The sequence below is a fragment of the Cetorhinus maximus genome, chromosome 12 (assembly GCF_964194155.1).
Source record: "Cetorhinus maximus chromosome 12, sCetMax3.hap1.1, whole genome shotgun sequence".
Classification (NCBI taxonomy): Eukaryota; Metazoa; Chordata; class Chondrichthyes; order Lamniformes; family Cetorhinidae; genus Cetorhinus; species Cetorhinus maximus.
Genome location: NC_135890.1, coordinates 24,327,455 through 24,346,765, shown reverse-complemented (window position 1 = coordinate 24,346,765; position 19,311 = coordinate 24,327,455). Strand labels below are relative to the sequence as shown.

At 41.6% G+C, this 19,311-nt stretch overlaps 1 protein-coding gene across 3 annotated transcripts in view; it reads right to left on the bottom strand.

Annotated features, from left to right (window-relative positions):
- Nucleotides 1-19,311, bottom strand: part of LOC144687296 (plexin-B2-like) — a 234,654-nt gene that overhangs the window by 26,290 nt on the left and 189,053 nt on the right. For all 3 annotated transcript variants that reach the window (XM_078553182.1, XM_078553183.1, XM_078553185.1), the window contains 6 exons: nt 15,598-15,798; nt 14,086-14,197; nt 12,487-12,687; nt 8,762-8,935; nt 7,402-7,538; nt 5,704-5,804 (listed from right to left, as the gene is read on the bottom strand). In XM_078553182.1, coding sequence (XP_078409308.1) covers nt 5,704-5,804; nt 7,402-7,538; nt 8,762-8,935; nt 12,487-12,687; nt 14,086-14,197; nt 15,598-15,798 — 926 coding nt within the window. The remainder of the gene's footprint in view (nt 1-5,703; nt 5,805-7,401; nt 7,539-8,761; nt 8,936-12,486; nt 12,688-14,085; nt 14,198-15,597; nt 15,799-19,311) is intronic.

Sequence of the window (19,311 nt, the reverse complement as noted above, 5' to 3'; positions counted from 1 at the left end):
TCTGTAGTAACGAGGATGAGGAAAGAAGAGTAATTGATTTAAAAGGTTTAATTTAAAGGGATAAGTCATGGCAGGAGAGCTCAAAGCCGTGGTGTGCTCCTCGTGCTCCATGTGGGAAGCTGAGAACATTTCCAGTGCGCAGGACCAGCATGTGTGCAGGAAGTGTGTCCAGCTGCAGCTCCTGGAAGCTCAGGTTTCAGAGTTGGAACAGCGGCTGGGGACACTGTGGAGCATCCGCAAGTCTGAGAGCATCGTGGATAGCACATTTAGAGAGATGGTCACACCACAGCTGAAAGGACTTGAGGAAGGAAGGGAATGGGTGACCACCAGGCAGTCCAAGAGAAACGGGCAGGTAGTTCAGGAGTCCCCTGGGGTCCCGCTTGCAAATCGGTATTCCATTTTGGAGGCTGATGAGGGCGCTGGTTCCTCCAGGGAGTGCAGACAGAGCCAAGCTTCTGGCACCACAAGCAGCCTGTCTGTACAGGAGGGGAGGAAGAGCAATTGTAATAGGGGATTCTATAGTCAGGGAAACAGATAGGCGTTACTGTGGCCATCAACGTGACTCCAGGATGGTGTGTTGCCTCCCTGATGCCAGGGTCTGGGATGTCACTGAATGGCTGCAGGACATCCTGAAGGGAGAGGGTGATAAGGCAGAAGTCATGGTACATGTTGGTACCAATGACATAGGTGGAAAGAGGGATGAGGTCCTGCATCAAGAATTCAGGGAGTTAGGCAGTAGACTAAAAAGCAAGACCTCACAGGTTGTAATCTCTGGATTACTCCCAGTGCGAGCTCAGAAATAGGAGAATAGTGCAGATGAATACGTGGCTTAGGAGTTGGTGCAGGAGGGAGGGTTTTAGATTTCTGGATCACTGGGAGCGTTTCTGGGGAAGGTGGGACCTATGCAAGCGGGATGATCTACATCTGAACAAGAGCGGGACTAACATCCTAGCGGGCGGGTTTGTTAGTGCTGTTGGGGGGAGTTTAAAATAATGCGGCAGGGGGAGGACACACAGAATGTCAGCAGAATAGGGACACATCATAATACTGTAAAACAATCAAGTCAGAGGGAGTACAGCTGCACTAAGTTTCAAGGGAGTAAGGCAAGACTGGATAGCCTCTACTTTAATGAAAGGAGTATTACAGGTAAAATGGATGAGTTAAGGGCGAGGATTGACAAGTGGAATTGTGATATAGCAGCCATCACTGAGACGTGGTTGCAGGAGAGGCAGGATTGGCAGCTCTACATTCCAGGATATAGAATCTTCAGGCAAGACAGGGGAGGGGGTAAAAGAGGAGGAGGGGTTGCATTATTAGTTAAGGAATCAGTTACTGCAGTAAGGAGAGATAATATCTTGGAGGGGGCATCGAATGAAGCTTTGTGGGTAGAGCTTAGGAATAAAAAAGGGGCAGCCACATTGTTAGGTGTTTATTATAGACCCCCAGATAGTCAGCAGGAAATTGAGGAGCAGATATGTGCACAATTTGTGGAGGTATGTAAAAACAATAATAGGGTAATTATAATTAGGTGATTTCAACTTTCCCAACATTAATTGGGACAGACATAGTGTTAAGGGCTTGGATGGAGCGGATTTCTTGAAATGTGTACAGGAGAACTTTTTAGGTCAATATGTAGAGGGTCCAACAAGGGACGGCGCAGTGCTGGACCTAATTCTGGGGAATGAAGCCAGACAGGTGTCTGAGGTGGTGGTGGGGAGCATTTTAGTGTTAGCAACCACAACATGGTACAATTTAAGCTTGTTATGGACAAAGAAATAGACAAGTTGCAAAGAAATGTTTCAGATTGGGGGAGAGCGGATTTTAGTAAAATGAGGCAGGATCTGGCCAAGGTAGACTGGGAACAGTTACTTATGGGGAAGTCTACGGAGGAGGAGTGGGGGGCATTCACAAAGGAAATGGGGAGGGTACAGGCTCAACATGTTCCCTCTAGGATGATAGGAAGGAGTAACAAGCCCAGAGAACCATGGATGACCAGAGATATTCAAGATACGATGAGAAGGAAAAGAGAGGCTTTTAGCAGGTACAAGGGAAGCAAATCAGCAGAAGCATTAGTGGAATATAGAAAGTACAAGTTGGAGCTTAAGAAAATAATTAGGAGAGCAAAGAGGGGATATGAGAAAGCTCTGGCTGGTAAAAGTAGGGACAATCCCAAGATATTCTAAAAGTATATCAATGGGAAGAGGATAGCCAGGGAAAGAGTAGGGCCCATTAGGGACCAAGGGGGCAATCTATGGGTGGAGACAGAGGACATCGGTAGCGTGTTGAACGAATACTTCACATCCATCTTCACCCAAGAGAATGAGGATGAAGGTATCGAACTCGGGGAGAGAGACTGCGAGGTTCTTGAGCATATAATTATAGGGAGTGACAAGGTATTGGAGGTGTTGAGAGGCTTAAAAGTGGGCAAATCTCCAGGTCCGGGTGATTTGTGTCCCAGGCTGCTGAGGGAGGCAAGGGAGGAGATCACAGGGGCTCTGACCCAAATTTTTAATTCCTCTCTGGCCACGGGGAAGGTGCCAGAAGACTGGAGAACAGCTAATGTGGTTCTGCTATTTAAGAAGGGTTGTAGAGATAAGCCAGAAAGTCTCACGTTGGTGGTAGGGAAACTAATGGAGAAAATTCTGAAGGAGAGAATCTATCTCCACTTGGAGAGGCAAGGTTTGATCAGGGATAGTCAGCATGGCTTTGTCAGAGGGAGGTCATGCCTAACAAATTTGATTGAATTTTTTGAGGAGGTGACCAGGTGTGTAGATGAGGGTAGTGCAGTTGATGTAGTTATATGGATTTCAGCAAAGCCTTTGACAAGGTTCCACATGGGAGACTTATAAAGGAGGCAAATGCACATGGGATACAGGGTAATTTGATAAGGTGAGTTCAAAATTGGCTTAGTTGTAGGAGACAGTGGGTGATGACAGAGGGATGCTTTAGTGACTGGAAGCCAGTGTCTAGTGGCATACCACAGGGTTCTGTGCTGGGTCCCCTATTATTTGTCATTTATATAAATGACATAGATGACTATGTAGGGGGTAGGATTAGTCAGTTTGCAGATGACACAAAGATTGGCCGGGTGGTTAACAGTGAGGTTGGGTGCCTTGGGCTACAGGAAGATATAGGCGGGATGGTCAAATGGGCAGATAAGTGGCAGATGGAATTTAATCCTGAAAAGTGTGAGGTGATACACTTTGGAAGGAGTAATTTGACAGGGAAGTATTCAATGAACGGCATGACACTAGGAAGTTCTGAGGAACAAAGGGACCTTGGCGTGTGTGTCCATAGATCTCTGAAGGCAGAGGGGCATGTTAGTGGGGTGGTGAAAAAGGCATATGCGACACTTGCCTTTATCAATCGAGGCATAGATTACAAAAGTAGGGAGATCATGTTGGAGTTGTATAGAACCTTGGTGAGGCCACAGCTGGAGTACTGTGTGCAGTTCTAGTTGCCACATTATAGGAAGGATGTGATTGCACTGGAGGGGGTGCAGAGGAGATTCACCAGGATGTTGCCTGGGATGAAACATTTAAGTTATGAAGAGAGGTTGGATAGACTTGGGTTGTTTTCGTTGGAGCAGAGACGACTGAGGGGCGACCTGATCAAGGTGTACAAGATTATGAGGGGCATGGACAGGGTGGATAGGGAGCAGCTGTTCCCCTTAGCTGAAGGGTCAGTCACAAGGGGATATAAGTTCAAGGTGAGGGGCAGGAGGTTTAGGGGGGGACGTGAGGAAAAACTTTTTTTTAACCAAAGGGTGGTGACGGTCTGGAATGCACTGCCTGGAGGGTGGTGGAGGCGGGTTGCCTCACATCCTTTAAAAAGTACCTGGGTAAGCACTTGGCACATCATAACATTCAAGGCTATGGGCCAAGTGCTGGTAAATGGGATTAGGTAGGTAGGTCAGGTGTTTCTCACGTGTCGGTGCAGACTCGATGGGCTGAAGGGCCTCTTCTGCACTGAGATTCTGTGATGGCCTCAGGATGTGAAACACAGTATATTGCTTGTATTTCCTGCTGGCAGCTTTACATGGAACTTACATCACCGAAACAGGCCATTTGGCCCAACTCATCTATGTTGGTGTTTACGTTCCACACAAGCTTCCTCCCACCCTTCTTGATCACACTCATGGTAGCCTTCAGCTTCTTTCTTTCTCATGTTTTTATCAAATTCCTTGAATGTATCTATACTAGAATTATTGAGTGGTTACAGCACAGAAGGAGGCCATTCAGTACATTGTCTTTGTGTCAGTTCTCTGCAACAGCAACACAGCTAGTCCCAATCCTCGACCTTTTCCCTGTAGCCCTGTAAAATCTTCTCTCTTCAGACAATTATCCAGTTCCCTTTTGAAAACCACAATCCACATGTTAGGCAATGCATTCCAAATCCAAACCACTTGCTGCATAAAGAAGTTTTCCCTCATGTCGCCTCTGGTTCTTTCGTTAATCACCTTAGGATTCTTGACCTTCTGCTGACGGAAACAGTTTCACCCCAGTTACACTATCTAGACCCCTCATGATTTTGAGCACGTCTAACAAATCTCCTCTCAACCTTCTCTTCTCCAAGGAGAACAGCCTCAGCTTCACAAATCTATCCACATAATTGAAATCTTTCATCCTTGGAACCATTCTCGTAAATTTTTTCTGCACCCTTTCTAAACCCTTTGCATTCTTCCCATTGAAAGTTTTATGAAAGTTCATAACTTTTGTACTCTGTGCCCCTCTTTATAAAACCCAGGATCCACTATAACTTATTAATTGCTTTCTCAAACTGTCCTGCCACCTTCAATAATTTATGCACATATACACCCAGGTCCCTCTGCCCCTGCATTTTCTTTGGAACTGTACCCTTTATTTTATGTCACCTCTCCTCGTTCTTCTGACCATAATGCATCACTTCACACTTCTCTACATTGAACTTCATCTGCCACATGTCTTCCCACTTCACCAGCCTGTCGATACCCCTCTTGAAGTCTATCATTATCCTCCTCCTCAGTTCACAATACTTCCAAGTCAAGCATCATATTCAAATTTTGAAATTGTATCTTGTACACCCAGGTCTAGGTCATTAATATAAATCAAGGAAAGCAGTGGCCCTCTACATACTTACTTCTGACTGGGGGATGGTAACGTTTTCTGCTTTTAATAGTCTTGAATTAAATAATTAAACTGTCACACAATGAAATTCTAGCTATGCTAAAGACTAGTAATTCAAAATACCACATGGTTCAAAATAAAATGCCTGTTGCACTAATATTTTTCACTTTAAAAACATAGTTTTAACCAATGTTTGGGGGCTCAGATGATTAATACATAGGAAAACAACATAATTAGTAGATTTAGAAATGATATGACCACATTTTCTTAGAGCTCCTGCGCCCCAAAGTTTGGCTCTACACCCCTGACCTACTTATATGATACGGCATTTTGAAAAAAAATTTGCATTTATATAAGCACCTTTCATGACCACTGGGCATCCAAAGCATTTTACAGCCAGTTAAGTACTCTTGAAGTGTAGTCATAATTATAATGTAAGGAAACGCAGCAGCCAATTTGCGTACAGCAAATTCCCACAATCAGCAATGCGATAGTGACTAAATAATCTGTTTTTGTGATGTTGACTGGGGGATAAACATCAGCCCAGACACCAGGGAGAACCCCCAGTAATAATCAGCAGGAGGAGGAGCATTTTTACCAGTGAACTCTTTCTTGCATCGGTCTCTCACACTTTCCTCGAGACTCTCCAGTTGCAGCTGAATCTTCTTATACTCTCGTTCTGCTTGCTGGCTCTTGCGTCTGAAACAAAAATAACAGTGCTTTTCCAAAACTCTGGTTTTTCACCTTTGTAAAGTCAGATTCATTGTAAAGATTGAACTTGATATTATTTACTTTGATGACAAAGAAATGTTGTTCTATGAACAAAAAGTTCTGAATCTTGTTTCGACTTATTTTACACTACCTTCAGGTCAAACACGGGTAAAGGAGGAGGGGAATCCCCATGCAGAATGGATGTGGAATACAGCAAACACTACAATTTGATATTAAATGAACAGCACTTAATCACTAGTCTGTAAGTAATTCAACAATGTGTGGCAAGGTGCTGGTGGGGGAGGGGCAGCAGGGAATGAGGAATCCGTTCACCTCCAATTAATGACGCTCCTTTAGGAGCTTGCTAACAAGCCTGAGGGGGCAGGATTTTCAAAGGTCAATTTGACAAACCTGAACAGCCTGGTACACGTTAGGCGGGTTCAATGCGAGAGCATCTGAAAGTTTGCTTTGAACCTAGGAAAAGCGTTGGTTCATGGGATATCTTGCATTGGGTCAATGGCTGCATAGCCACTTTTCCCTGGCTTAACGCTGTTGGCCCTCTGAGAAGCTGCCTTCTATTTCAGCAAGTCTGTCTATCATAGCTGCCATCTATCCTTGCCACCGGTCCCAGGCAGGCAACTCCAGTCTCCTGGAGTCACTTGGCGCTACTAATTTGGCCGAAGTGACCTCCTGCTCCATTAGGGCATCAGCACTTAAAGATGGTGTTGCATGGGCAACAGAGCCGGGGTGTGGAGTCGGGACCCAGAATTTATCCGGGTGTCGTGATCCTGGCATCACTTTGAAAATCCAGCCCCTGACCTTTGGATATAAATTCTGAGTTGGCATCCAACTTGGGTATGGTGGGTGTGGGTGTTCCCACTTACTGTACGGATTGTAGGACTCCACAAATTCCTCCTGGTGTAAAGAATTAACCAACCTATTGGCTAGTATAAAGATAGTTGTGGCCATGGAAGGAACGTTCATGTTGCAGCCTGTCAGACTGAATCAGCCTGCGAATCCTTCCACAACTTCACTTCATTCTCCAAGGGAAGAATGTGAAGGTACAAATAAAAACAAAAACAGGTGAGCTAAGGATGAGATGGCTGATATGACATTAGAGACAGTAACAGATAAACTGAAGACATACATTATCATGTGACCATACCCATAGAATTACATTTCAGCAGTGGATTTTCAACAGTGGAAATAAACCATAACTTAGACAGCAGCTAGTGGGATTTTCACTTGTTCCATTCTGCAGCAGTTATGTTTCACGTACATGCTAATTAATGAAATTAGCGGCAACTTTTACAACAATTTTCCTGGCTCTGCTCACTTAATTACTCAGTCAAAAAATCACTGCATAATGTAAACCAATACTAGAGATTACAGGCAACTTTGGTTTGTAACCAAGTTGATCTGGTGCACACCAATAACTAACAAAGAGGCCATGCTCCATTTCATGCTACTTCTCTCAAGATGCTGCATGTCCTAGGAATGATATGTCAACCTATTATACCCAACCGTAGATAAAAACCAAACTAGTCTTTTGTTATTGTATTTTAATTGAACATATTCAACAAACCTGTAGCAGTAAATAGACACGCCGATAATCAACGCCATTGGAATCAATACAAGTGGCAAAATAATTCCGAGGGGCAGCTGTGCAGGAGTGTCATATTTTACTTTCCCCAAGTAGTATTCACGGTACCCCATTTTCACCTGGTAAGAAAACAGCAGTTTCCAGAACGTATTAGTGTTTAATTGCATTTAACAGAGGTGGCAACAGGATAGGGAAAACATTTTAGCTAATATTACTCTGAAGGGCATAAATGGCAATTAATTTGTTTCCATTGCCACTTTACAAGTGCAAAATAAAGCCCAAAACAATAATTTTTGGTCAGGTTTAAGTTTCCAGCCAAGAGATTCTGATCTATAGAAAAGGGGATAGGGAAGAAAAAAAGGGCGGGGGAGGGGGGGTTGTTGCCTGTGGAGGGCTGCAAGCTGGAGTTCAATAAAGCAGATAAAATAATAGAAATTTACAGCATGAAACGATGTCAATCTATGCATGATCTGTACTGGCTCTTCACTCAGGTAATCCAAAAACAGTCCCAGAGACTTGCTTTCTTCTCTTACCTTTTGGAATCATTGAACACAGAAGGTGGCGATTCGACTCATCGTGTCTCTGCAGGCTTCTTTCCTCTGTTTCAAATATTTATTCACTTTTCACTTCAACAATACAATGGCTTCTACCTCAACTATGCTGAGTTCTATGCTCCAGTAACTCTTTGCATAAGGGAATTCCCTTAACCCCTCTCCCCATTCTCTTAATACCCCCATGTTGAATTGTTGACCCTTGACACTATTTTCCCTGTTCGGTTAGTTAACGTTTCTCCAGTCACTCATCAAAATTCTTCATAACTTTAAATACTTCTATTATTTCTCGTCTTAACCTTCTGTGCTTTTATGGAAATAGCCCTGTGAGGATGGATGACCATTTTAAAGTCTTCTTGATTGTACATAGTATGTACAAGAAGTAGGCTCGATGCGTCAAGTGCTCTACTCTCAGTTCATACAATTTTAGCACAGGTTACACATGTAAGGGGCATTCAAAAATGGAACACTTATCCCTGTGAAATTGGCCTTCTAATAAAAAGGCATACATTTAAAGTTTGTATTGCTGTTTTCAGTGAGACTTTCAGGCTTTGCACTGTCATAGCCGGCCAGCATTGCACTACACTAATCTCCATCAATTAGCTGCAGTGTCCAGGCTATGTTGATACTGTTGCAGATGTTTGCCAAGGTTAGCAAATTGTCTCACCCGAGCAACCCACCAGGCCAGGTCCTTGGGTTACTGGTTCCACTATAGGAGCAGGATCATGGGTTTTCAGGCCCATAACTTATTAAGCTTGATCATGATACAAGGATGAACTGAAGGTACGTACAACAAATTCTGGAAGATCATCATTTGCATCCCTCTTTACCCTCTTGGGTGCTGGCTGTTTATCTGGGGGAGTACATACAAAGTCCTTCACAGAAAGCGTTGTAACTTTACATTCTTCTGTTCCAATGTAAGCTTTCACTTCTTCTGCTGTCATTGCCTCATTTAGACGTTTGCCCTAAAATATTAAACAATGGAAGATTACAATCAAGAACAGCAGAAAGGAAAATGATCCAACAGGCCATAAACTGAAGTATTGAAACAAATTAGGAAACACTCAATTCTTTGTAACTGTCACCAAAATTCCAAATTTGGAAATGGGTAATGATAGGGTTAAAGATGTTATAGCAGAGAATGCATCTCCAAAGCACTGTGCACTCAGCCACTGCCCTTTGAACCATGACAGATATCAGACACTGTGGTGAACCAGGATTATTTCAGTGCCATTGGGAACTCGTTTTAAAATTAATTGCTGCTGCTCAGCTTTCCCAGGCGTTATGAAAGCCAACAGCGCAAGAGAGGTTGGAGTTGCCAGACCCATGAAGTTAATGCCTTTCCCAGCGCTCCTACTGAACTAAAAGGTGCAGGATTGCTCCCTGACGCCCTCAAAATGCTTTTCGGTCTGCCCCGTCATTCATTACCTCCGTCCCCACTCTGCTGTGATTGCTGACATCCCCTCCTGGTTGCCAGGGACCATTCCCAAGGGTACCCAATTGTGGTTTCCTGCCACTGATTATTCCTCCTGGCCATCAACCAGGCTGTAAACCTGGTAGGTTCCAGAGTGGAAGCAGAACCAAAAAAAACGATAACGAGGTCCTGCTGTCATGTTTGGCGGGACCTCAGTATCCTCAGTCTTACCGACTTCCTTGACTGCTTTTGGTGTCCCAAGAACCCCTGCTGCAAATATCAGGCCGTTGTTTCCAAATTGTACTTTTAAATAGAAAAAACCAAGTAGCACAGAAAATCTACAAAAAGCAGATGGTTATGTATTGCTTCACATTATTCTAGATTCCATGTATTTAACATCTGTGCATTGGAAAAGAGAGAACTAAACTGCTCACAATAGAGGAGTATGTGGTTTTCAAATCAAAGACCCAATGCTACAGTGCAAAACATGATAGAAAAGGCAATGAACTTGCATTTATATAGCATTCTGTAGTGCTTCATTTTCAATTAATTGCTATTGAAGTGCAGTCACTCTTGTCCTGTAGGCAGACATGGCAACTAACTTGCATATAGCAAGATCCCATAAATAGCTGCGATAAAGTGACCAATAACTGGATTGTGCTGTTATTGATCGAGGGATGAATGTTGGCCAGAAGAGCTTCATTGAAAAGCACTATGGAAATTTTACATGCACACCTAAATAGGCAGACTTGATTCAATGTCCTATAAGACAGGCAGCAAGTTTGGTAACAGTATTGTTTCAGTACTGCACTGCAAAGAGGAACTGACTTGCATCAAGGTGGAAAACCTGCACCCCTGTTTTTTTAAAAAACCCTCACTTTCTCTTATTGTTTTCAGTCACATTGTACACACATTTTGATGTAGAGTGCAATCTCTATATAAAATTAAAAGATAAACTAAATTAGGATGTAAGGGTGATTATAAGTAAACAAAGATGGTAGACACAATCAGATAAATTTTCAGAATGAACATTCAGATGGGCATTGTATTATTAGCAATCTCATTTGAGTTTGCAGATCCTGTCTGATTTTGCAGAGTCATATTCCAATTACATATCATGAGCAAGTTATGAGCTGAAATTTGACGTTGAATGGAAAGGTCAGCAAAGGGGGTGGGACATGGCATGTTGTCAGTCCTTCTGAAGGGGGATGGGAGCATTCAAAAGATAGGTGAATAAAAATAATGATAATGGCAGCAATTACAAGGACTGCTTAGGATGTATATTTAAAGCTTTGGAAAGGTCTTTTCAGTGTTAAAGGAAGAGGGCAGTGTAGTGGTAATGTCACTGGAATGCAGAGATTGAGGCTAATGGGGGCATGGGTTCAAATCCCACCCATGGTACCATGATGGGATTTAAAAATTCAATTAATAAAATCTGGAATTGAAAGCCAGTCTCAGTAATGGTGGTCGTGAAACTATCATCGATTGTTCTAAAAATCCAAGGACTAATGTCCTTTTGGGAAGGAAATCTGCTCTCCTTTCCTGGTCTGGCCTACATGTAACTCCAAACCCACAGCAATGTGGCTGAAGCTAATGCCCTCTGAAATGGCCTAGTACTTACAAAAATTTCCGAATCCAATTAACGCAGAGGATAAAAGCAATTCCAGCCAGTAATGGAGTGATACAACCCTCCAAACATTTACTTGATGGCTGGCAAGGTGGCAATGGTGAAAAATGATGTACCAGGGAAAAGAGTGGCCACTGCAGAGCAGCCTCCTATTGCATCAAATCTCTAAGGCAGAGGAAAGGATTTGAGGATGCAGCTGTTTGTTGCCATTAGAATTGCCAGCATCACGGAGAATGTTAGTTGGAGGTGACCGCAGTGGATACCATAGTTGTGGATCTGGCTGTCTGTGTTGAGCTACAAAGTCTATGTAGCCAGGTCTGCATGGCATAGACAGGGTGGTGCCATTATCTGGTATTGGTAGAGTGGCACAGATTTGCTGAACATGTTGTTGCAATTCTTACTAACAGGACACTCAAGCAGCCCAAAACACCCATTCCAAGTGTGATTAGAATACAAGGAAATTGCATGGACATTTAAAGAGGGATAACCAGGTCTAATTTAACTTTTAAAAAAATTATTTGCTCATGTGATGTGGGGGCCACTGGTAAGGCCAGCATTTAATGCCCATCCCTAATTGCCCTCGAAAAAGCAGTGGTGAGCTGCTTTCTTGAACTGTTGCAATTCTTGTGGGGTAGGTACACCTGCAATGCTGTTACATAGGGAATTCCAGGATTTTGACCCTGTGACGATGAAGGAAGTGATATAGATCCGAGTCAGGAAGATGCGGGACTTTGATTGGATACATGCATCAGCTGCCCTTGTCCGTCTAGGTGGTAGCAATTGAGTGTTTGGAAGGTGCTGTCGAAGGAGCCTTGTAGATGGCACACACTGCTGCCATTGTACTCTTGCGCAGAAGGTGAATGTTTAAGGTGGTGGATAGGATGTCAAATCAAGGAAGCTGCTTTATCCTGGATGGTGTAGAACTTGGTGTGTTGTTGGAGTTGCATTCATCCAGGCAAGTGGAGAGTATCCCATCACATTCCTGGCTTGTACCTTGTTGATGGTGGACTGGTTTTGAGGAGTCAGGTGTTGAGTTACTCACCACAGAATTCCCAGCGTCTGATCTACTCTCTTAGCCACAGTATTAACGTGTCTGGTCCAGTTCAGTTTCTGGTCAGTGGTTACTTCAAGGATGTTGATGGTGTGGGATTCAGCAGTGGGCAATATTGCTGAATGTCAAGGCAAGATGGTTAGATTCTTTTGGCAAACTGATGGAAGCCTCTGGTGCAACTGCAAAACCAGGCTAGAAAATTGGATGAGCTAAATAGATGTAGATTTGGTGTAACAACTTCCAACCATTTCTGTGATTGATTATGTCCACTTAACGTCCAGTAATTTGGTGAAGCCAAATCAGAAAATCTAACTCAATATATACTGGGAGCATGAATGAAATGGGTAGCACAATACAAAACAAGGCAAAACAGAGGTAGCAAAATAAAATCTTTCAAAACTCACAACCACCATGTAATAATTACCTTAGCAAAGATTGGTGGTTGTTTGAGTACGAATACGGAATTTGTAAAATTCTCAAAGACTGGATCCTCTACATAGTCAAAGGTTTTATTTTCAGAAAAATTATCCAATATGACAAAGATATAAACGTTCTTCTGGTTTGCAGGAGGTGATGGGAAAATGAGCATCGAATTATTGGAACATTTTAATGCTTCAGTTTCATTCTGCAAGAGAAGATAAAGATTTTACTTACAAAAAGAATGTTTTCCTTCCAAACAATAACTGCAATGTCAATATCTGTGATGGTAGTGTATTCAAATTATTAAATTTGCTTAGATTGAAAATATACATTTGGACTGCACATTCAAATAATAAATAGCAGTTGAATAGTTCATATGCAGTAATGTTTGGACTTGAAAGCACAAACTTCTGACTCAATCAAGACACAAATTGCAGGAAGCAAGTGGGAGCCAGTTGCAAAGCTTTGGTAGGCACCTTGATTTAACTCACTGCTCTAGGCCTTAGTCATGAATTATTAACTATTATATGGTCTTGTCACCCAGAATTTTCAACCACTTCCACAACTGCACAATGTCAATAATGACCAATCATTTTCTTTAACTGGCAGCTTTGGTTGCACTTTGTACAGCAGATATAGTGATGTAATTGGTTGCTAGGCTGCCATCCACAGACTGGAAGTAGGGCAAGATACAAACCACACATTCTGGAAAGGAAATGGGACTTATAGCTCTAACTGTCAATTTGTATACATTATAAACCTCTGAAATTTAAAATACTAAACAACACTGGACTCAACAAACACTAAGAGCAGTGTTGAAAATAAGATTTTTTTGTCTAAGCTTTTCATCTTGCACTCATCAGGACAATTTGCAAGAAAATATCAATATCAGGGAAACAATACATTTATACTGTATGAGAAGAGAGTGCTGATTGGTTGGCAAGTGGACTCTGATTGGTAGAGGAGTTGCCATAGAGAATGCACCAGTTGATGGTGACAGACAGTTAATTGCCACGTATTGTTTGAAATTTAAACCAGACAGCTTGACTCTGGTCAAGGAATTGCCCTGGGGAATGAACCAGTGAGTGGCTGTCACTTACTTTGTTTAGCTGAAACAGGCGTACAGCCTCTCACAGGTTAACAAAATAAGTGACAGCCATTCACTGGTTCATTTCCCAGGGCAATGTCTTGAGCAGAATCAAGCTGCCTGGTTTAAATTTCAAACAATGTTTGGCAGTTAATGGTCAGTCACCATCAACTGGTGCAGACTCCATGGCAACTCCTCTACCAGAGTCCACTTGTCAAATAATCAGCAGTCTCTTCTCATACAGTATAAATGTGTTGTTTCCCCTCACATTGGTATTTTCTTGCAAATTGTTCTGATGAGTGCAAGACGTAAAACTTCGACAAAAACTTTTTTCAGCAAGACTCAAGTTCCGTACTACGAAACTCTAAGAAGCAAAATTATAGATGCTCACAACTCAAATAATTTCACTTTAGCATGAACACACTCCATATATGTTCAGCTATTAACTTTAATTACAATGACTTTAACTTCTTGAAAATGGCTGAATTTCATTGTTGGTAAGAAAACAAACTGTACCTTTTCTACAAGTAATTCACTTAGCTGTCCGTTCTCCATTACTTTCACTCTCATAATTCGTTTCTGTACAGCATCAAATCCCTGTCCAGTCACTGTGATATTTCTTCCCCCGCTACATCAAGAAAGCAAATTATTTAATACGACCAGCTGTTGTGTGATGTCAAAAAAAGAGAAAATGTGTGTGAGAGACAGCAGAGAGTATGGAGGGGAGTAAAGCAAGCATGGTATGTGAGGAAACTAAGACTAAGGATAAGCTGAGAGAACGCAAGGTAAGCAGAGAGATAATTACAGGAAGAGAAAGACAAGTTTATTTTGGTTGTGAACAACATGAGGGATGATCAGCTAACAGCTGATAAATATTTTAGGACCTGAAATAAATTAGATACATCTATATAACTCAATCACTTTTTAATAGGTCTACTGTTTGGCAAAGTTGTGCTGATTTAAGTTTCACCATAAAAAATTGTGTCATTCAAAGTTAACTAGGAAAGGACACTCAAGGTTGGTATGGCAGTTCATTCCTTCCCCCACTCGAAAGAAGGGAAAATGGTTCAAACATTCCCATCTATCAGGTATTGACTAATAAATCTAAAACTCATATAGTGTGAATTCTGTAGGCTGCATGCTCACTGGAGGACAGCAAGACAAATTATGTTCACTGACTCACATTGTTGGCTACAGTTAAATGCTTTCGATCCAGCATATGTGGAATTTGACTGCAAATTCTTTGGTTTGCGCCAAGATCCGATGGAAAGTAGTTCTGTAGACATGTGCTTTGATTCATGTGCTCAGCTGGACAAACTTTAACTTAAGGACAGGGGCAGGAACATCTGGCCTTTTTCATCATTAAAACATTGGAAGAGGTGAAGTGAACAGACAATCTATATCTTTGCACCAGGTTCAGCTATGCTGCACAAACAAATTACTGAAATGCCTTCTAGATACAGTGTCTCACCCTTTTGACTTTGATTGAGATCACTGGCCAGACTCGAGGTTAGACTACCGCCTTCATTTTATATGCATCTGAAGCCATTTAGCAGACATAAAAATTGAATTTTAACTGTACTGCAACTACGTGAGTGCAACATCTGTACCCAATTGCGCTTTGATATGTGCATTAACCAACCTTATTTGTTCGCTCCTCGGGTATAGAATCATGTAATTTTAGAGCTCAGGGGATCGCCATTTGACCCACTATGCTTGTGTCAGCTCTGCAGGAGTTATCCACATAGTCCCATACTCTCACCTTTACACCCCTTTTATATTTTTCTTTCAAATATTTAACAGAATCATAAAAAGTTAAACATGCAAATTGCCAGGTTCACACTATCTGTGAGTAGGAATGGATTGTGTGATGGTTGTTCAGTACCAAATAGGAGTGAATATTTGAATCCCAGTGCATTATATCCTGAACAAATCAAGCCCCCTGGTTTTTGTCAGGAAATGGGTTTTACCAGGAAAGGTTGTGTGTGGAAACCAAGTCATTTTGAAGTAATCAATGTAGATTATTACCTGTAGATACTTTTTTGTGGATCAATTGTATGGATTACTGGATTGGGGACATATGAAAATTGGTAATTCTTAACCACTTTCTTTGCGGTTTTCCCGTATTGAACAAAAACAGTATGATTTTTGACACCACCTTTAGCAGATGGACCTCTTTTTTCCTTATAAGGGCCTGTGATACAGATCAGGCTTTCATTAAATATCACCCTGTATAAAACAAAAAAAAACATCAGTAGGATTTTAAATTTATACACCAAGCACAAACTCATTCTAGGAGATTTTAATTGAGCAAGATTATAGCCAGGAGATCACTGAGAATGTCAATACAATTCAATGGTTTCATGGTGAGTACAGATTCACAAAATTCAATTTAAGAATATACAGTATATTAAAATAACTTTCAATCCTACAGCCCACAAGTTCAAGTTTTCAGCATCAGCCTGTCCTAGTGCTGACTACTTTAGTTTCTAACTGTACTTTAAATACCTCATAGAAAAAGCAAATGCCTATAGGAAATCACAAAAAAAAGCCTTGCAATTATACAGCACTTCTCCATGATCTTGAAGTTCCAAAGTCTTCCACAGCCAATTGTAAAGTAAGGGTTAATCTGAATAACAGCAGACGTCTGCTGTTAATGTGAGGGGATTTTTATTTTAGTAATTAACTTCTAACTATGAGAGTAATATAATTCTTAAACTGTAATGTCTTAAAATAATTAATGCTATACGTGTGTGGTATATTGCAATTCTAAGGTGCTGATCACTGAACCTATAAACAGAACCTTACAACACTGGCAGTTCAGTTAATTGGAGATGTACCCATCCCAATTTATGGAGAACTGTGAGCACTGATATTAACAAAAGAGAATATCTGTGTAAACGCTACGGGGGTGATTTTAGGTGTGAAGAGTCTCCGAGTTGCCCATCTTGGGGCCTTAAGCTGCAACGTTTGTTTAGTGTAAGACACTTCTTGGTAAAGGAGATGAAGCACGTACTAGAACTGACACTGGTGGATTGTTGAGGGGCAACTAAGTTGCCCGCTAGCACTTATTAAAGAGGCTGCATGACATTTGGGTGGCTACTACTTGAACTATCACTCTCTCCTGACAGCAAGCAGCTGAACAAGAGTAAATAAGTCATTGCTGAGGATTTCAAATCTTATTTAAAGACATGCTCAGTATCACCATTCACTTGAAGGTTTGCAGAGGAATTTGAAAACATATTGGGGATTTCTGGGACATGTTGTCAAGACTTCATCAACACTCTACCAAGTTTTATTCCAGGAATTATTTTGAGGATGTCACCTAAAAAGAGCAAATGCTGTGCTACTCCACCTTTTTGGTCAACTTATTGGAGTCACCAGGAGAAAGGCAATGCTTGGTCATGGACATCTCGCTAGAGGACCTCATTGGTCAGCAGGAGGAATGGAGGGAGGACATGAGACCAGGCAGAGCAGCACCAGTTGCTGCAATAGAGCAAGGTAGGCTCCTTTCCTCCTGCAGGTACAGGACATCCTGCTTCCTCTAGAACTCCTCCAACTGGAGCTCCAGTTCCACATCTGGTAACCTGTGCACACTCTCCCTTGGTGTTGGGCCATCCTGAAACGTGCAATCCTGAATCAGCCAGCACACTCCACAACTTTATTGGAGGTGGATGCAAGGAGCCCACATATACTGCTCCATGAGAACTGTTTCTAACCAGCACTAAACCCGCAGGTGTCTGTTTAGCACTTCCAGACAAATTCAAATTATGATAACTAGCAATTAGGTCCAAAATTGTATGCTGTACTAGGCTCTCAAACAGGTGTGTCTTAATAAGACAGCACCCCCACAGCATCAGCTTTCACCCTTTTAGCAAAACATCCTATTTTTTTTAAATTGAAGGTGTATGGTGAGAAGATAAGGTCATACTGAAGGTGCCAGAATTAAAACTGTTAGAAGTTTCACTTAGTGGCACTGAGGTTAAAAGAAACAAGAAATTTGATAAAACTGCACAATAAGGGAGGTATATTAATCTCATGAACTCAACAGAAAAGGAGCTCATTAGTTATGAACTTAGCTTGTTGACTGAGCTATTGAAAAGTTATTAAAAATTATTCCATGTAAGGAAAAATTAACTTCTGGTATAATCATGTAATGATGATCACGTAGCAAGAGAAAGATATAAAAAGTGGCAATTTATAATGAGAATTTCGGTCTGAAGAGTTCAATCAACCTGAATACTGAGCTCAGACTGAAACACGTTGGAATCCCCAATCAACATAGCTCAGTGTGTAGTTGTCAATTGTATATGATTAAGTGTGTGCTTGAAACTATTGTATGTACTATACGCTTAACAAATCTATGAGCACTTGAGCTTAAATGTTTATAGAACTAGGAAATAAATGCATCCTCTAACCCATGGATTTATTTTTGAGGTGTAGTTGCCAAAAACACAGCAACCAAACTGCACACTGAAAGTTCCCACAAACAGCAATTAGATGCATGTTCAATTAAACTGTTTTAGCAATGGATGAGGGTAAATGTTGGCCAGGACACCAGGAGCACTCCCTGCTCTTGCTCAGTATCACAGGATCGTTTATATCGACCCAGGAGTGCAGAGAGAATCTTGGTTCAATGTTTCATCTGAAAGATGGCACCTTCAGCGGTACAGAACTCATTCAGTATAGTACTCAAGTATCAATCTAGATTATGTGCTCAAGTCCTGGACTGGAAACTTGAATCCATAAGTTTCTGACTCAGAGATGGGAGTGCTACCACTGAACGAAAGCAGATACTGGAAAATGGGTACCTTTACAGTCTTAACCCATTAATTAATTATTTCATACAATGTTTTATTGTTAAGCACAGCATTATAGGAATACACATTAAATATGCTAAATAGCATAGGAAGATGTGGCAGGGTTGTTTTTTTTTAAAAGAAACTGTTTCTTCACTTCCTTTGCTTTATTTCCTCTTTCCAAACAGTTGAATGGGTGTGTAACCTTCCCCAACCTTTTGTCAATGGTCCTCTATAAATGGTTGCACAAAGGTGCTCAAGGGCAGCTTAGGATGACACACACTATGATTTTCCTGGTGTCTTGCAGAAGTGTATCTGGTTTTTGGTTTTAAACTGGGATCTGAGCTTAGCCTCCAGACAAGACAGAAGCAGAACAATTTATCCCAGTACAACAGTTGTTCTGGAGCATCCTTGATGATTTTACAGCTGTAAATGACCTCTAAAGATTAGGAATTTCACAAGTTTGATGAACAATCAATGTGGAGTGAACTGATCTCAACCAGAGCATTGACATGGGTACAATAACTGACCAACGTGAAAGTAAGGGGTGGAATCTGGGCAAGGTGGCCGAATATTATACATGCAGTCCCTACTGGAGAGTACATGTGGGCTGTCAGGTGAATATAGGTTGAAGCTAAACTGTAATACTTTCTCTAAATAGCCTGGCGACTCACTGGTTTCAGAGTTTACATATGAATAGCTCCTTAGGTGTGTACCAGAGGGAAATCACACTGGTGGAACTGTATCTCAGCAAGACTGCCAATGCCTTCAGCAGAGGGTGGACAATGGTGTAAGAAAATTGGAGAATAAAATAAAATGAAAGAAAACAGCCAATTGGTCTGATTTGAACACACATGATCATGTTGCTCACAGATCATTAAAAGCGGTACTTCCCTACAGCAACACATAAGGTGAATCACAGGTGCCAATGTGTGACCCCTAT